At 46.0% G+C, this 12350-nt stretch overlaps 1 protein-coding gene across 1 annotated transcript in view; it reads left to right on the plus strand.

The window, feature by feature from the left end:
• The window catches only part of LOC135905759 (MAM and LDL-receptor class A domain-containing protein 2-like), a 180349-nt gene that overhangs the window by 5826 nt on the left and 162173 nt on the right, over positions 1 to 12350 (plus strand). The window contains exon 2 of the mRNA XM_070529435.1: positions 3853 to 3958. Coding sequence (XP_070385536.1) covers positions 3922 to 3958 — 37 coding nt within the window. The 5' untranslated portion in view covers positions 3853 to 3921. The remainder of the gene's footprint in view (positions 1 to 3852; positions 3959 to 12350) is intronic.

The raw sequence follows: 12350 nt of genomic DNA on the forward strand, positions 1-12350 counted from the left end.
CTTTGCATAGCTCCCAAGGCTTTCTTTACTTCTTCCGGCGTTATTTGTGGGATGTCAAATTCCCTCTTCCATTATCATCGTGGGTGCCACGGGTACTGTATAAATCTCTATAGAACTACTCAGCCACTTGAACTATCTTATCCATATTAGTAATAAACGAGAAGAAAGGGGGTTAACCGAGGGGCCCGATTTTTATTAGTCATATCATAAGAAGCCAGCAAACACTGACACCAAAGACAACATAGGGGAATTTACTTGTGCTAAATAAATGAAATAAAGAAACGATAAATTAATGGAAATGAAAGTGGATGAAAAAACAGCTTGCCGCGGGTGGGGAACGATCCCACAACCTTCGCATTTCGCTGTATTAGTAATGATATTAGTAACGATATTGCCGGCTTTGTCTCTTAGCGCATATATCTGATTATTGCCTATTCCTAGTTTCTTCTTCACTGCTTTTAGGATTCCTCCGTTCCTGAGAGCATGCTCAATTCTATCCAAATTATACTTCCTTATGTCAGCTGTTTGATTGTTGTGTTCATATAGGAGGTTGTGGCCAAGTACTGCACCAGGGTGGCCAGTCCTGCTCTGGTGAGGGCTTCGAAAGTTTTGCCAGTTCTATTCTAGCTGTAGGGTTAGAGACTTTCACATATTGGCGTTTCTTGATAAGATCTTTCGTCTCCTGCGATAGCTTACTGGTATCCTGTCTAACGAAGTTATTACCGACTTCTATTGCACACTCCTTAATGATGCCCATAAGATTGTCGTTCATTGCTTCAACACTAAGGTACTCTTCCTGAGTTAAGGCCGAATACCTGTTCTGTAGCTTGATCCGGAATTCCTCTATTTTCCCTCTTACCACTAACTCATTGATCGGCTTCTTATGTGCCAGTTTCTTCCGTTCCCCCCTCAGGTCCAGGCTAATTCGTAACCTGACCATCCTATGGTCACTGCAGTGCACCTTGCCGAGCACGTCCACATTTTGTACGATGCCAGGGTTAGCGCAGAGTATGAGGTCTGTTTCATTTCTAGTCTCGCCATTCGGGCTCCTCCACGTCCACTTTCGGGTATCCCGCTTGCGGAAGAAGGTGTTCATTATCCGCAAATTATTCCGTTCCGCAAAACTACTAATAACTCTCCCCCGTTATTCCTATAACCTATGCCATATTCCCCCACTGACTTGTCTCCAGGCTGCTTATTACCTGCCCTGGCATTGAAGTCGCCCATCGTAGTGTACTTTGTTTTGACTTTACCCATCGGCGATTCCACGTCTTCATAGAAGCTTTCGAATTCGTGGTCATCATGACTGGATGTAGGCGCATAGACCGGCAGGACCTTCAATTCAATTTGTACCTCTTATTAAGTTTCACAGCAAGACCTGCCACCCTCTCGTTAATGCTATAGAGTTCCTGCATGTTACCAGCTATATCCTTATTAATCAGGAATACGACTCCTAGTTCTCGTCTCTCCGCTAAGCCCCGGTAGCACAGGACGTTCCCGCTTTTTAGCACTGTATATGCTTCATTTGTCCTCCTACCGTCACTGAGCCTATATTATATCCCATTTAATGCCTGCTAATTCCTCCAATAGCACTGCTAGACTCGCCTCACTAGATAACGTTCAAACGTTGAACTTTGAGATTCTAATGGCGGCTTGTCCGGATACAGAGATTCTTAGCACCCTCTGCTGCGTCACAGGTCTGACCGCCGCCGTGGTCAGTTGCTTCGCAGCTGCTGGGGACTGAGGGCCGGGGTTTGATTGTTGTAGTCATATAGGAGGCTGTGGCCAAGTACTGCACCAGGGTGGCCTGGTGAGGGAGTGCGTTGCCGGTTCTGGTCGCCGGGGTCAGGCCGCACTCCAGGCCTGTTTATGCAATATTATAAACACGCCGTTTTTTTTTATTCCGGTGGAATATTGTGCGGTACCGGGATTCAAACCAAGGTCCTCTTGCACGCGAGGCGGATGATCTACATCTACGCCATCGCTGCATCTCCTGCATGTTATAAATAGTTTTGCGTTAAACGTACAAATGGAACATTAACAACCAATGAGCAGTTTATTTGCTTACTCAGGACTTAATAGTGAGTGCGAATGACTGAGGGTTAGCAGCTTGCCCCGTGCTCGACAGCGTAAATTCTCTTTTGCGTCTACCATGGCGGCCCAGAGGAAATTTATCCCAATTTTCGCTCCAATTTGATGCTTGGTCACCGAGTTTTTAACATTAGTGGTCGATTTTAAATATTAGAAACCCGTTAAAAAATGTTCATATTTCCGTATCGGAACCATTCGATTCGAGGACTGAATCGAATCGGACAATATTCGAATCGTTATTCGAAAGTTTCGAATATTCACACGCCCCTATAGCTAGAGAATTACCGCAGCAAAGCGCTACTTCCTTCAGTGTTTTGGCAAGCAAAAGAAGGTTTTACCTGAACAAATTTCATGCCGGGCTAATTAAACGATTCTACATGCTATTCCTTCTCGCGCTTCGTCGGCTACATCCTCGTCAGTGAGGGAGATTGTACCATACCGGCTTGGACTGAACGTGACATTCAGGAACACTTATCTACATGTGTCGCATAGGACATACCACTGACCCCTACTGTGATAACTGTGGTCGCTTAGAGACAGTGGAACACGTAGTACTTGGATGGCTGCGCGTCACGATGAGATATTTTGTGCTGAGCCCCAAATGGACATAATTTGTCACGCTCCGCTAACGTTATGTGGCATGCTAGGTCCTATTCCCTGCCAAATAATACCGCGGCGGGCACTGCATTTATTGTTCCGATACCTCTCAGAAATTTGCTTTCTCGGAAAGTTTTACGCAAGGTTCTCTTCATGATATAGAAAATCCAGAATTTTTGCCATCTTCTTACCTTGAATGTCGTTATCAGGCTTACTCGCTCATTTTATTTTTTGTTTTCTCTTTTCCACTCTACGCTGGTATCTCTGAATACCCTCCCACTTCCCCATGTAGAGTAGCATGTCAGCGCTCGCATATGCACGCCGGCAGAACTCTCTATCTTCCCATAAAGAGTTTCTCTTGAACGAGAGAGAGAGAGAGAGAGCGTAAGCTTTATTATCGAATCAATGAGATTCGATTCCGGCGTCTTTTTAGTGGGTCTGGGCACCCGCCGCGGAATCGGTTCCGAGACCTTGTCTCGAAGCGGCTTCCTCGGTTCGCTGGACGGCCCAGAGTTGTGCTGTCAGGTTCGAGCTGAGCAGTGCGGTCCGCCAGCGCGAGCGGGGAGGAATCCTTACATTATACCGGCCTGCGAGACGATCGCTGTCACTAGGTTCATGTACGTGGAGATGTCGCTGTGCGCACGTATTCGTAACGCTTGATCGAACATTGGGAAGATAGAGAGAGAGAAACAAAGGAAAGGTGTGGAGGTTAACCAGATAAAAAAGGTGTGGTTTGCTGCCCTGAACAGGGGGAAAATGGAAAAGGCTCGTAATAGGCCTGTTGGCGATAAGAACTGACTATGAAAAGTGCTGTGTCGCCAGTTGGTTTTTAATAATCTATGGAGTATGTGACATAATCAGGTTTACCTTCAAGTTATGAACGCCCAGACCTAGAAGCACGGATCCAGTCTTGCCTTGTAGATGAAGTTGAGGCTAGATCACCGCCATGAAGTCATCAAAGTGGACTCAGTATTCTTGCTCTAGAAAAATATCGTCAATAACGCAAGTCCGCTTCTACGGGCATTTGGCAGGCTGTTATTATTTTTACACTTCTATCGGCCAAGGGACACGAAAATAAAAAAAAAAGAAAATTGCTGGTTAGCTGCTCTTGCGACAACCATCTGTTTAACATGTTTAAATTCAGCTTTTCCCCTTGTTCCATAGAAAACTGGAGTTCCTTACCTGGGTCTATTCACTCATGCCCATCCCGAAGTTTTGCATCCGCCATCCAAGATGTATGGTCTCAGCACATCATCATTATCGCTGAAAGGTATTTTGCTGTTTATAATTTCCTTTGTTCACTCACTCCTGCTATAGCGCTTATTGCGCTGCAGTAGGCACAGATAAATAAATAAATAAATAAATAAATAAATAAATAAATAAATAAATAAATAAATAAATCTGTGGCACTTGCTTGCACCCTGGGGTCAGTGCGGTTAGTTTTTAAAGAAAATGATGGACTCAGTTGCGCAATCATTTCTTCAGCCCGGTTATTCCTGCTATGCCGACTTCCGCTATTGTAACCTCGGTTATATGTTTACGGACTTCTCACTTTTTCGAGGTTCTGCAAAACTGTAAACTGCAAAATGCGCGCGCGTCGCTCATGTCAGTACCGAGTCTACATACAACGTCGTCGGGCATCTTTGTGGACACGTTCCGGCTTATCGGGGCGAGCGTGTCATTTAATTACGGTATATAACGCCGGCCGATATGATGAGTCTCGCAGAGGCGTGGTCTACTTCGAAAAGCACTGCGCATTGTGCCTTTGCCGTGGCCACGAACCGGCGCCAGCAATATAGACAGAAAAGCGTTCTGTGTGAACGTGGTGGTGGAGCAAGGCCTGCAATATTGACATCAGAACAGTGCTCAGTACTGTTCACATGGTTGAGTTCTGTATATGCTGCCATGAATAAAACCGGGGACTAAAATGTGGCTGTCGCTAAGCACCCAGCACGCTACCGATACAGGGCACGTAACGCTCGCTTGCGTTCAGACAACCCGCCGCGGTTTAGAGCTCAGTGGATGTGGCGTTGCTGTGCCGAGCTCGAGGACACGGGTTCGATCCCGGCCGCGGCTGCCGCGTTACAATGGGGGCGTAATGCAAGAACGCTCGTGTACCGAGCATTTGGTGCATGCTAAAAAAAAAAAAAAAGAACAGGCGGACAAAATTAATACGGAGTCTCCCCACAACGGCGTACCTCGTAGTCATATCGTGGTTCTGGCTGGTAAAATGACAATATTCATTTAATTTGCGGTCAGACAGAAGTGAAACGCAGCCTATACTTTGAATTGACTTTTATTCATATAAATATTGACAACGTATACATTAATGTGTTTAAACCCATAGCCAGAGACTATAATTCCGTGTCCGCATTTCGATGGGGGCGAAATGCGAAAACAGCCGTGTGCTTAGATTTAGGTGCACGTTAAAGAACCCCAGGTGGTCGAAATTTCCGAAGTCCTCCACTATACGGCGTGCCTCATAATCAGAAAGTGGTTTTGGCACGTAAAACCCCACAATTTTTTATACTTCCGGGTCCAATGGAGAATGCGCATTTGGTAAGTATCGGTGCACAAAACGTGGATATTAGTGATTTCGGAGACACGAAAGAGCAGACGTGCTACATACAAACATCACCACTACGAATTCAAACCAAAATAAAACTAGTGAACACCCTCGCATTGTTTTCGAAAGGAGCGCTGCAGGTATTGGGAGTAATTACGAGAGTGTTTTCATTCAAATGGGAGCCTGTTCCACACCTTCACCTTCTCACTTGCGAACTCTTGCTGTTCTTCCTCGCCATCTTTGAGAGACTTCTTCGAGGTCCAAACAGGTATTTGGACTCCTCGGAAGCTTCATTTCCTTTTTATCCGGATATCGGAGTGCTCTTGCATGGAACAATGAGTAGGCGGACAAACGCATCAATGATGCCTATGTCGACTGCAATGTATGTCTTAGACTGTTGACGAGGAAAATTGCTGACACTTTTCATAGCCTAGTTGCAGAAGTACTGCCGTTATGTGGGGTGGTTAGTGGAATCATGCTATATAAGGAAAGCTTCGGGATTGCCTGCAGTACATTAACGAATCAGTTCTTATGGTAAGATGCTACCAAGCGGGAAAAAGTATCTTCGCCGAGGGATTTACTCAAGAACAACCACTTTTCATGCATTTGAAAAGTACCGAAACTCCGAAATCCACAACATGAACTCCGAGAACTCTAATTTACTTATCAGTTTATTTGAAATAATGAAATATCTAATGTCATAACGGTTCGTTTTTGTTCAGCAATGTGTAGGTGCCTTTTACTGTTCAAAGAAACCCTCAGTATGGGCCGTTAGTTAGTTAAATAGCTCTCACAAAACATAACACAAAAAAACGAAGTGCAATGGTGCTGTCCTTGAATAGGCGTTCATCGGATATTTGCAGTGCCAGAATGCTAATTATACAAGCCACGTACAAAAGCTTCCCTCGCGTGGATGTTTAGTCGTGATGTACTGACAACGTAATCTAAATGTCCTGCATGCGGAAGAGCTGCACCGAATAGTTTCGGCCACCTGAGTGGTTGGCAGAAAATTTCAGCCGATGTACTCGGCGCTCAGCGTTGGATATTAAAAAGCCTGACTTCGTGCATGCTCACGTGCTCGACGCACGAGCAAAGCAAAGGAGAGAGGGAGATCAACTTTATTTTACAAACGGCTTTTTTTTCCCTCTACGTGATCTGACTTATGCATTAAAATGCGACTGAGTGAGGCGGTCACACGCACGCGTGCCTTATATGACACCTCTTCATAACAGAAGTTTGCCGATGTCGCGCACCTTCGTATCATAACCAAGTCTGTCTGCTTCCTGTGTCTGCACTGTGCGTACAGTGCAGCTGCTCACGAAATTTCAGACGCAGAAATCAGGAAAAAGAAAAACTTCATTTTTGGGGGGGAAGCCTATACGCGTGCCGTAAAGTACAGAGATGGCAAGAAAACGTGCACTCGCGAGTGCACATTTTTTTTTTTTTTGCGCCAATACGTTTCCTCGCCAGACTAGTTTTCGTCGAACACTTGACTACAAAGAACAGAGATATAGACGTTCCTGTCGCGAGCGGGGTGGGGGAGGTGCGATAAGGACATTGCACCTCTCAAATCGATGCTATTCACCCAGGCTGCAAGATTATCTCTAATTAGGCTCTCTGTTCGTATGACCTCCACGTTCCAGCAACTTCCGGGAACAGCTGGGCAAATAATAACGGGAATGTGACACAATTTGCCGCGCAGCTGACGTTGGAATACATATTGTGGTGCGTTACGCGGAGCCATTCACAATCGAACGCAGAAGTTGCGTTCCCATGAAATATCTATTGATTAATTCGCGGCTCGTTATCTGCAGGGATGTGGTTGTTGTCAAGCTAATCTTATGGCGTTTTTCTTTTTTTGACGATAGTAAACTGATGATAGTAAACTGACGATAGACATCTATGGCATCGCAGCTGCTATAGTAGTTTTTTTTTTGGGGGGGGGGACGTATAAAATAGCAAACGTGGTTAAAATTGGCAGTGCATGTATTTTTGGAGATGATTGGCAATGTTAATGTGATTAACAAGTTATGTTATGATGGGTGTGTAATTGCATTGTGACGATATATTTTATATGTTGCTATAATAACCATGAAGAGCGACACATACCTAGTGCTAGTAAGCGTGCTAGGAAGCGAGCTATTCGCCCACTTGCAACGAGAACTCGCACGTATACTAGTTCCAAGAGAGTAAAGCTTTATTGAGAAAAGACGAAAAAAAAGAAAAAAAGAAAGGTGTAAGTGCAGCCCCTAGTTCAGGGTCCCACTGGCTTGAGCGGCTCGCTGGGCTTGGTACAGGAGAGCCAGCTAGCTGTCCTGTTCCTCATCCGCAAGCCATGCCTCCCACTTCCTTAGAAAGTGACCCATGAAAGTAAAGAGGTTCACTGTTAGAGTTGCGCATTGTAGGGGTTGAAGGACGGACTTCGGGATGAAAACAATACTTGGGAGTATTTATTTTACATTATATACAGAGAGGTGAGAGTCCAGTAACAGTCATGCAGTCATTACGGGCCGGCAGCAACTCGGACGCTGCGGCCCGCGGCAAGAAGCTCGAGAGAGGTGAATCAGGGAACCAGGGAATGCTTTGGTCTCTCTGGAATGCTTCTTTTAAACCCTTCGAGGACTGGAAGTCGCGTCATGTTTGGCCAATGTGAGAGTCCGCTCAGATGACGCCATTTTCAGCCAATGGTTGGCGCCCGTATCGCGTTGTCACACCCGGCGGCTCTCTGCGGTCTTGCCTCGCAGACTTGCAATGCGCTTCTTCCAAGGCGGAGAATGGGGGGGTGCTCATGCTCCATTGTCCGAGGGCCCACCTGCTCCCGGTGGTACGGCTCCGCAGTGGTGGCAAATGCCTTCTTCAAAGGCGAAGAGGGGTAGGCTTGGGCCTTCCCAGCACGTCCGGCTGTCACGGCGCATTACCGCCGTCTTGGTTTGGCACCCACTTTACTTCCAACAGTGCCGTGCTATCCCCTCGCTTTCTGGAAGAGTCAAGCAGAGAACAGCTACCGGCGGCTTACGAACTTGTTTGCACGTGAACTTGTCTGCTCGAGCGCTCCTCTGGAATGTGCTGCGATTCGATGTGGTCCGGGGGGAACTCGAAGTAATCGCAGGAAACAGCTCCATATCTAACAGCATACACAGTGACTCAAGTTGGTGTGATAGAAAAGCGGTTAGATCCGGATATAAATGGATAAGGAGCGGAAAGTGTTTGAAGCATCGTAAGAATGCTGATTAATTAAAACGAGACTTTATAAATTTATCAATACCGTGAGTAATTCTTGAATAATCCGATTAGCGTTCATTCAGCAGGAGTACTCGTAACATGTGTTGCTCTACTGATGGCACACTTAGAACAGCTGGCTGCTTTGCAAATTTTGACCACACAAACATATTTTGCAGAAGGCAGCAAAATGCGCTCCTAGAACTATCGTGTTTGTTCTTCCTTTCGCGTTGCCCATGCATGCGTATGCAACAAAGAGGAAGGGTACTTGTTGCTAACTGCAGGAGGACTTAGCCTTGAAGTATTGCAGTTAATAGCACCGCCTAAGAGCCATTTGTACGTCATATGCACCAGACGCCGAGAATTCAGAGAATATAAAGTATGCGTGAGCGGGCGAACCCCGTCTGTGTGAAAAACGCATCACGTGTGCCGATATCAATAGTGATACTAGGGCATGTCATCTCACTCTCTCAGTCTCAGCAATTTCTTATTTCGATTTTTTAGGCACCCGTTCCTGCGTTGAGCGTCGGCGTTCCTCGGCATCGCTCGTCCTACCTCGGCGTAACCGAGCGAACGAGTACACAGAAGGATGAAAGAGCGAACGCGGAGCGCAGCAGGTGATGAAAGACTGCGAAGCGAAGAGAGCGCCAGGAGGAAAGCGGAGGAAGCCACATTGAAGCAACACCAGGTGGCGCTCACGTCTCCGCATCCGCTGGGTAGGTGCTCAGAAGCAATTGTGGAGAGGGTGAAAGGCGATAAAAGAGTGGCGGTAGGGACATTTCCAGGGCGGACACTGGGTTCCGTCATGGAGCGAGCAAAAGAAAAGCTCGCCGAAAATGCCCACGTGCGCAACCTTGTCATAGAAGCAGGTGGGCTAAATGACGTCCTAAACAGGAAAGGGACAGGACTATCCCAGCGCTTCGAGAAGGGGGTGGACGACTTGCGCGAGCTGTCCCCTCAGGTGCAGATCGTGGTATGCACGGTGCCGGAGGTGCCTGTACGTGATAGTCACGTACAAAGAGCCGTAGTGGCTGCTAATGAGGCGATATGGAAAATGATCCGAGAGAAAGGCTTCGAGGTTGTCGAAGTAAACAGGGAAGTGAGTAGGTGTGGTGGTTTTCAACGAGGGGAGGTCCACTTCAATTACAGGCTTGCACGAGAAGTGGGCTGACGACTTGCTGGTCGCGCTGTTGCTTTTTTAGGTGGCCCACGGGCGCTCAGGAGGCCAGAGTAGCTAGTAATGAAAAAGCTCTCGTAAGGGAACCGCAGTATAGCATCGCCGTCAATAACACAAAAAGGAGGAAAGGAAAAAAAGAGAGCTCGCCATGCAGTGGGATACATAAACATCCAGGGCGGCAGAAGAAAGGACAAGTGGGCAGAGATTGAGGAGCAGTTAAATAGAGAACGAAGAGGGGTGCATGCGGTTACAGAAACGCACCTTAGAGACTCGGAAGAGCCGCCAGTGATTTAGAATTATGTTTGGGAAGGGTGCAACAGAACTAAGTCGGAAAGAAAGGGAGGGGGAGTCGGAATGCTCATCCATCAGGGAGCCAAATGCAAAAGACTAAATTCAAAATGTCAAGAGCGTATTTGGTTATCAGGTACAATGAGTGGGAAAAAAACTTGGCTGGGCGTTACGTATTTGTGGACCGGAAAATATAGCGCGGAGAAGAATAAAGGGTTAGTGGAATGCATAAGTGCTGATATTAAGGATTTCGGGAATGATACTGGAATTATCCTATTAGGCGACATGAATGCCGCCATACAGGATTTAGATGGCTATACTGACAACAACGGGAAGTCAATGCTAGACCTTTGTGAGCAACAAAAACTCGTTATCGTGAATACGTACAGGGCCTAAGTGTGAAGGGCAGATCACGCGGGAAGTGGGAAACCGGCAATCGGCCATTGATTACTGTCTGATGACAGAAGGAATTTATGATAAAATGAGAGAAATGGTCATTGATGACGAAGGGTATAGCAGCATAGGGAGTGACCATAAACGCATCATTTTGAAAATGGGCCATGTAGTTGGTAAAGAGAGCAAGGAGTGCAAAATGGCCAGTCCAAATTTGAACGCTGAACAAATAACAATTGTAGTCACTAGAGTCGAGGAAGAACTTGGCAAATGGCCAAATAAACAGTGGGAATATAGTGAGCTTCTAAGTGTAATAATGACAGAAATACGGAAAGAGAAACAACATGTTCGTTGGAAAGGAAAAAAAAAAGAAACCGGAAAGCTGGTGGAACAGGGAGATACGAGAAGCGATCGCCGAACGACAGGAATCATCCCGAGAGCACAAGCAGGGAAAGAAGGCGCAGTTGCCGCAGGATGAAGTAGCCAGTAAATGGGAAATAGATCGGGAGAAAAAGTCTATCGTTCATACTGTTGAAGCAAAGATAAAAGGTGAAAGTGACCGTTGGTTGTCAGAAATACGTGAGAAAAAGAAGGCCGCACCTGGAATATTTTCGAACCACATAAAATTATTAGGCAGGAAGTCAACAACATTTCCTAGACGAAGATGGAAACAAACTGGAAGGGGAAGCAGCAATAAATTACATACGAAAAATAACGGCCGAATCTTTCCATGGCAATGACGAGGTTGTATTTGAAGAAAAAAAGAGCATGAAAGAGACCCAGGTGGAATAGGAGCTGGTGCTGACAAATTTCAACTGGAAGGAAACTGAAGAGAAAATTCCTAATCGAACAGCCACAGGGCTAGACGAGGTTCCCGTTAGGCTGATTAATTAACTAGGACAAAAAAGTAAGGAAGCTCTGGTGAAAGCAGTGGAAAAAACATTAAAAGATAGACGAATGCCACACAGTTGGCGACAAAGCAGAATGAATTTATTTTATAAAGGTTAGGGGGAGAAAGATAGAATTCACTCGTATAGACCGTTGACCATTACATCGGTAATATACAGGTTAGCAATGCAGGCAATCAAATTAAAGCTGCAAGCATAGGGAGGCAATAATGGCATTTTGGGAGAACTTCAAAATGGGTTCAGAATAGGTAGACGTTTGGATGATAACTTATGTGTTCTTACTCAGTGTATTGGAATATCAAAAGTAGAAAGCAGGCCGTTATATGTGACCTTTTTAGACATTACAGGAGCCTGTGACAACGTACAGGACCGGACAGGCCGCCATTGGAATCTGAACCTGCAACGTTTAACGCTAGAACGCTATCTAGTGAGGCGAGTCTAGCAGTGCTACTGGAGGAATTAGAGGGCAGTAAATGATATATAATAGGGCTCAGTGAAGTTAGGAGGACGAAAAAAGCATATACAGTGCTAAAAAGCGGGCACGTCCTGTGCTACCGGGGCTTAGCGGAGAGACGAGAACTATGAGTCGGATTCCTGATTGATAAGGATATAGCTGGTAACATACAGGAACTCTATAGCATTAACGAGAGGGTGGCAGGTCTTGTTGGGAAACTTAATAAGAGGTACAAATTGAAGGTCGTACAGGTCTACGTGCCTACATCCAGTCATGATGACCACGAATTCGAAAGCTTCTATAAAGACGTGGAATCGGCGATGATTAAAGTCAACACAAAATACACTATACTGATGGGCGACTTCAATGCCAGGGTAGGCAAGAAGCAGGCTGGAGACAAGTCAGTGGGGGAATATGGCATAGGCTCTAGGAATAGGAGGGGAGAGTTATTAGTTGAGTTTGCAGAACAGAATAACATTCGGATAATGTATACCTTCTTCCGCAAGCGGGATAGCCTAAAGTGGACGTGGAGGAGCCCGAATGGCGAGACTAGAAATGAAATAGACTTTATACTCTGCGCTAACCCTGGCATCATACAAGATGTGGACGTGCTCGGCAAGGTGCGCTGCAGTGACCATAGGATGGTAAGAACTCGAA

The sequence above is a fragment of the Dermacentor albipictus genome, chromosome 1, assembly GCF_038994185.2.
Source record: "Dermacentor albipictus isolate Rhodes 1998 colony chromosome 1, USDA_Dalb.pri_finalv2, whole genome shotgun sequence".
Lineage (NCBI taxonomy): Eukaryota > Metazoa > Arthropoda > Arachnida > Ixodida > Ixodidae > Dermacentor > Dermacentor albipictus.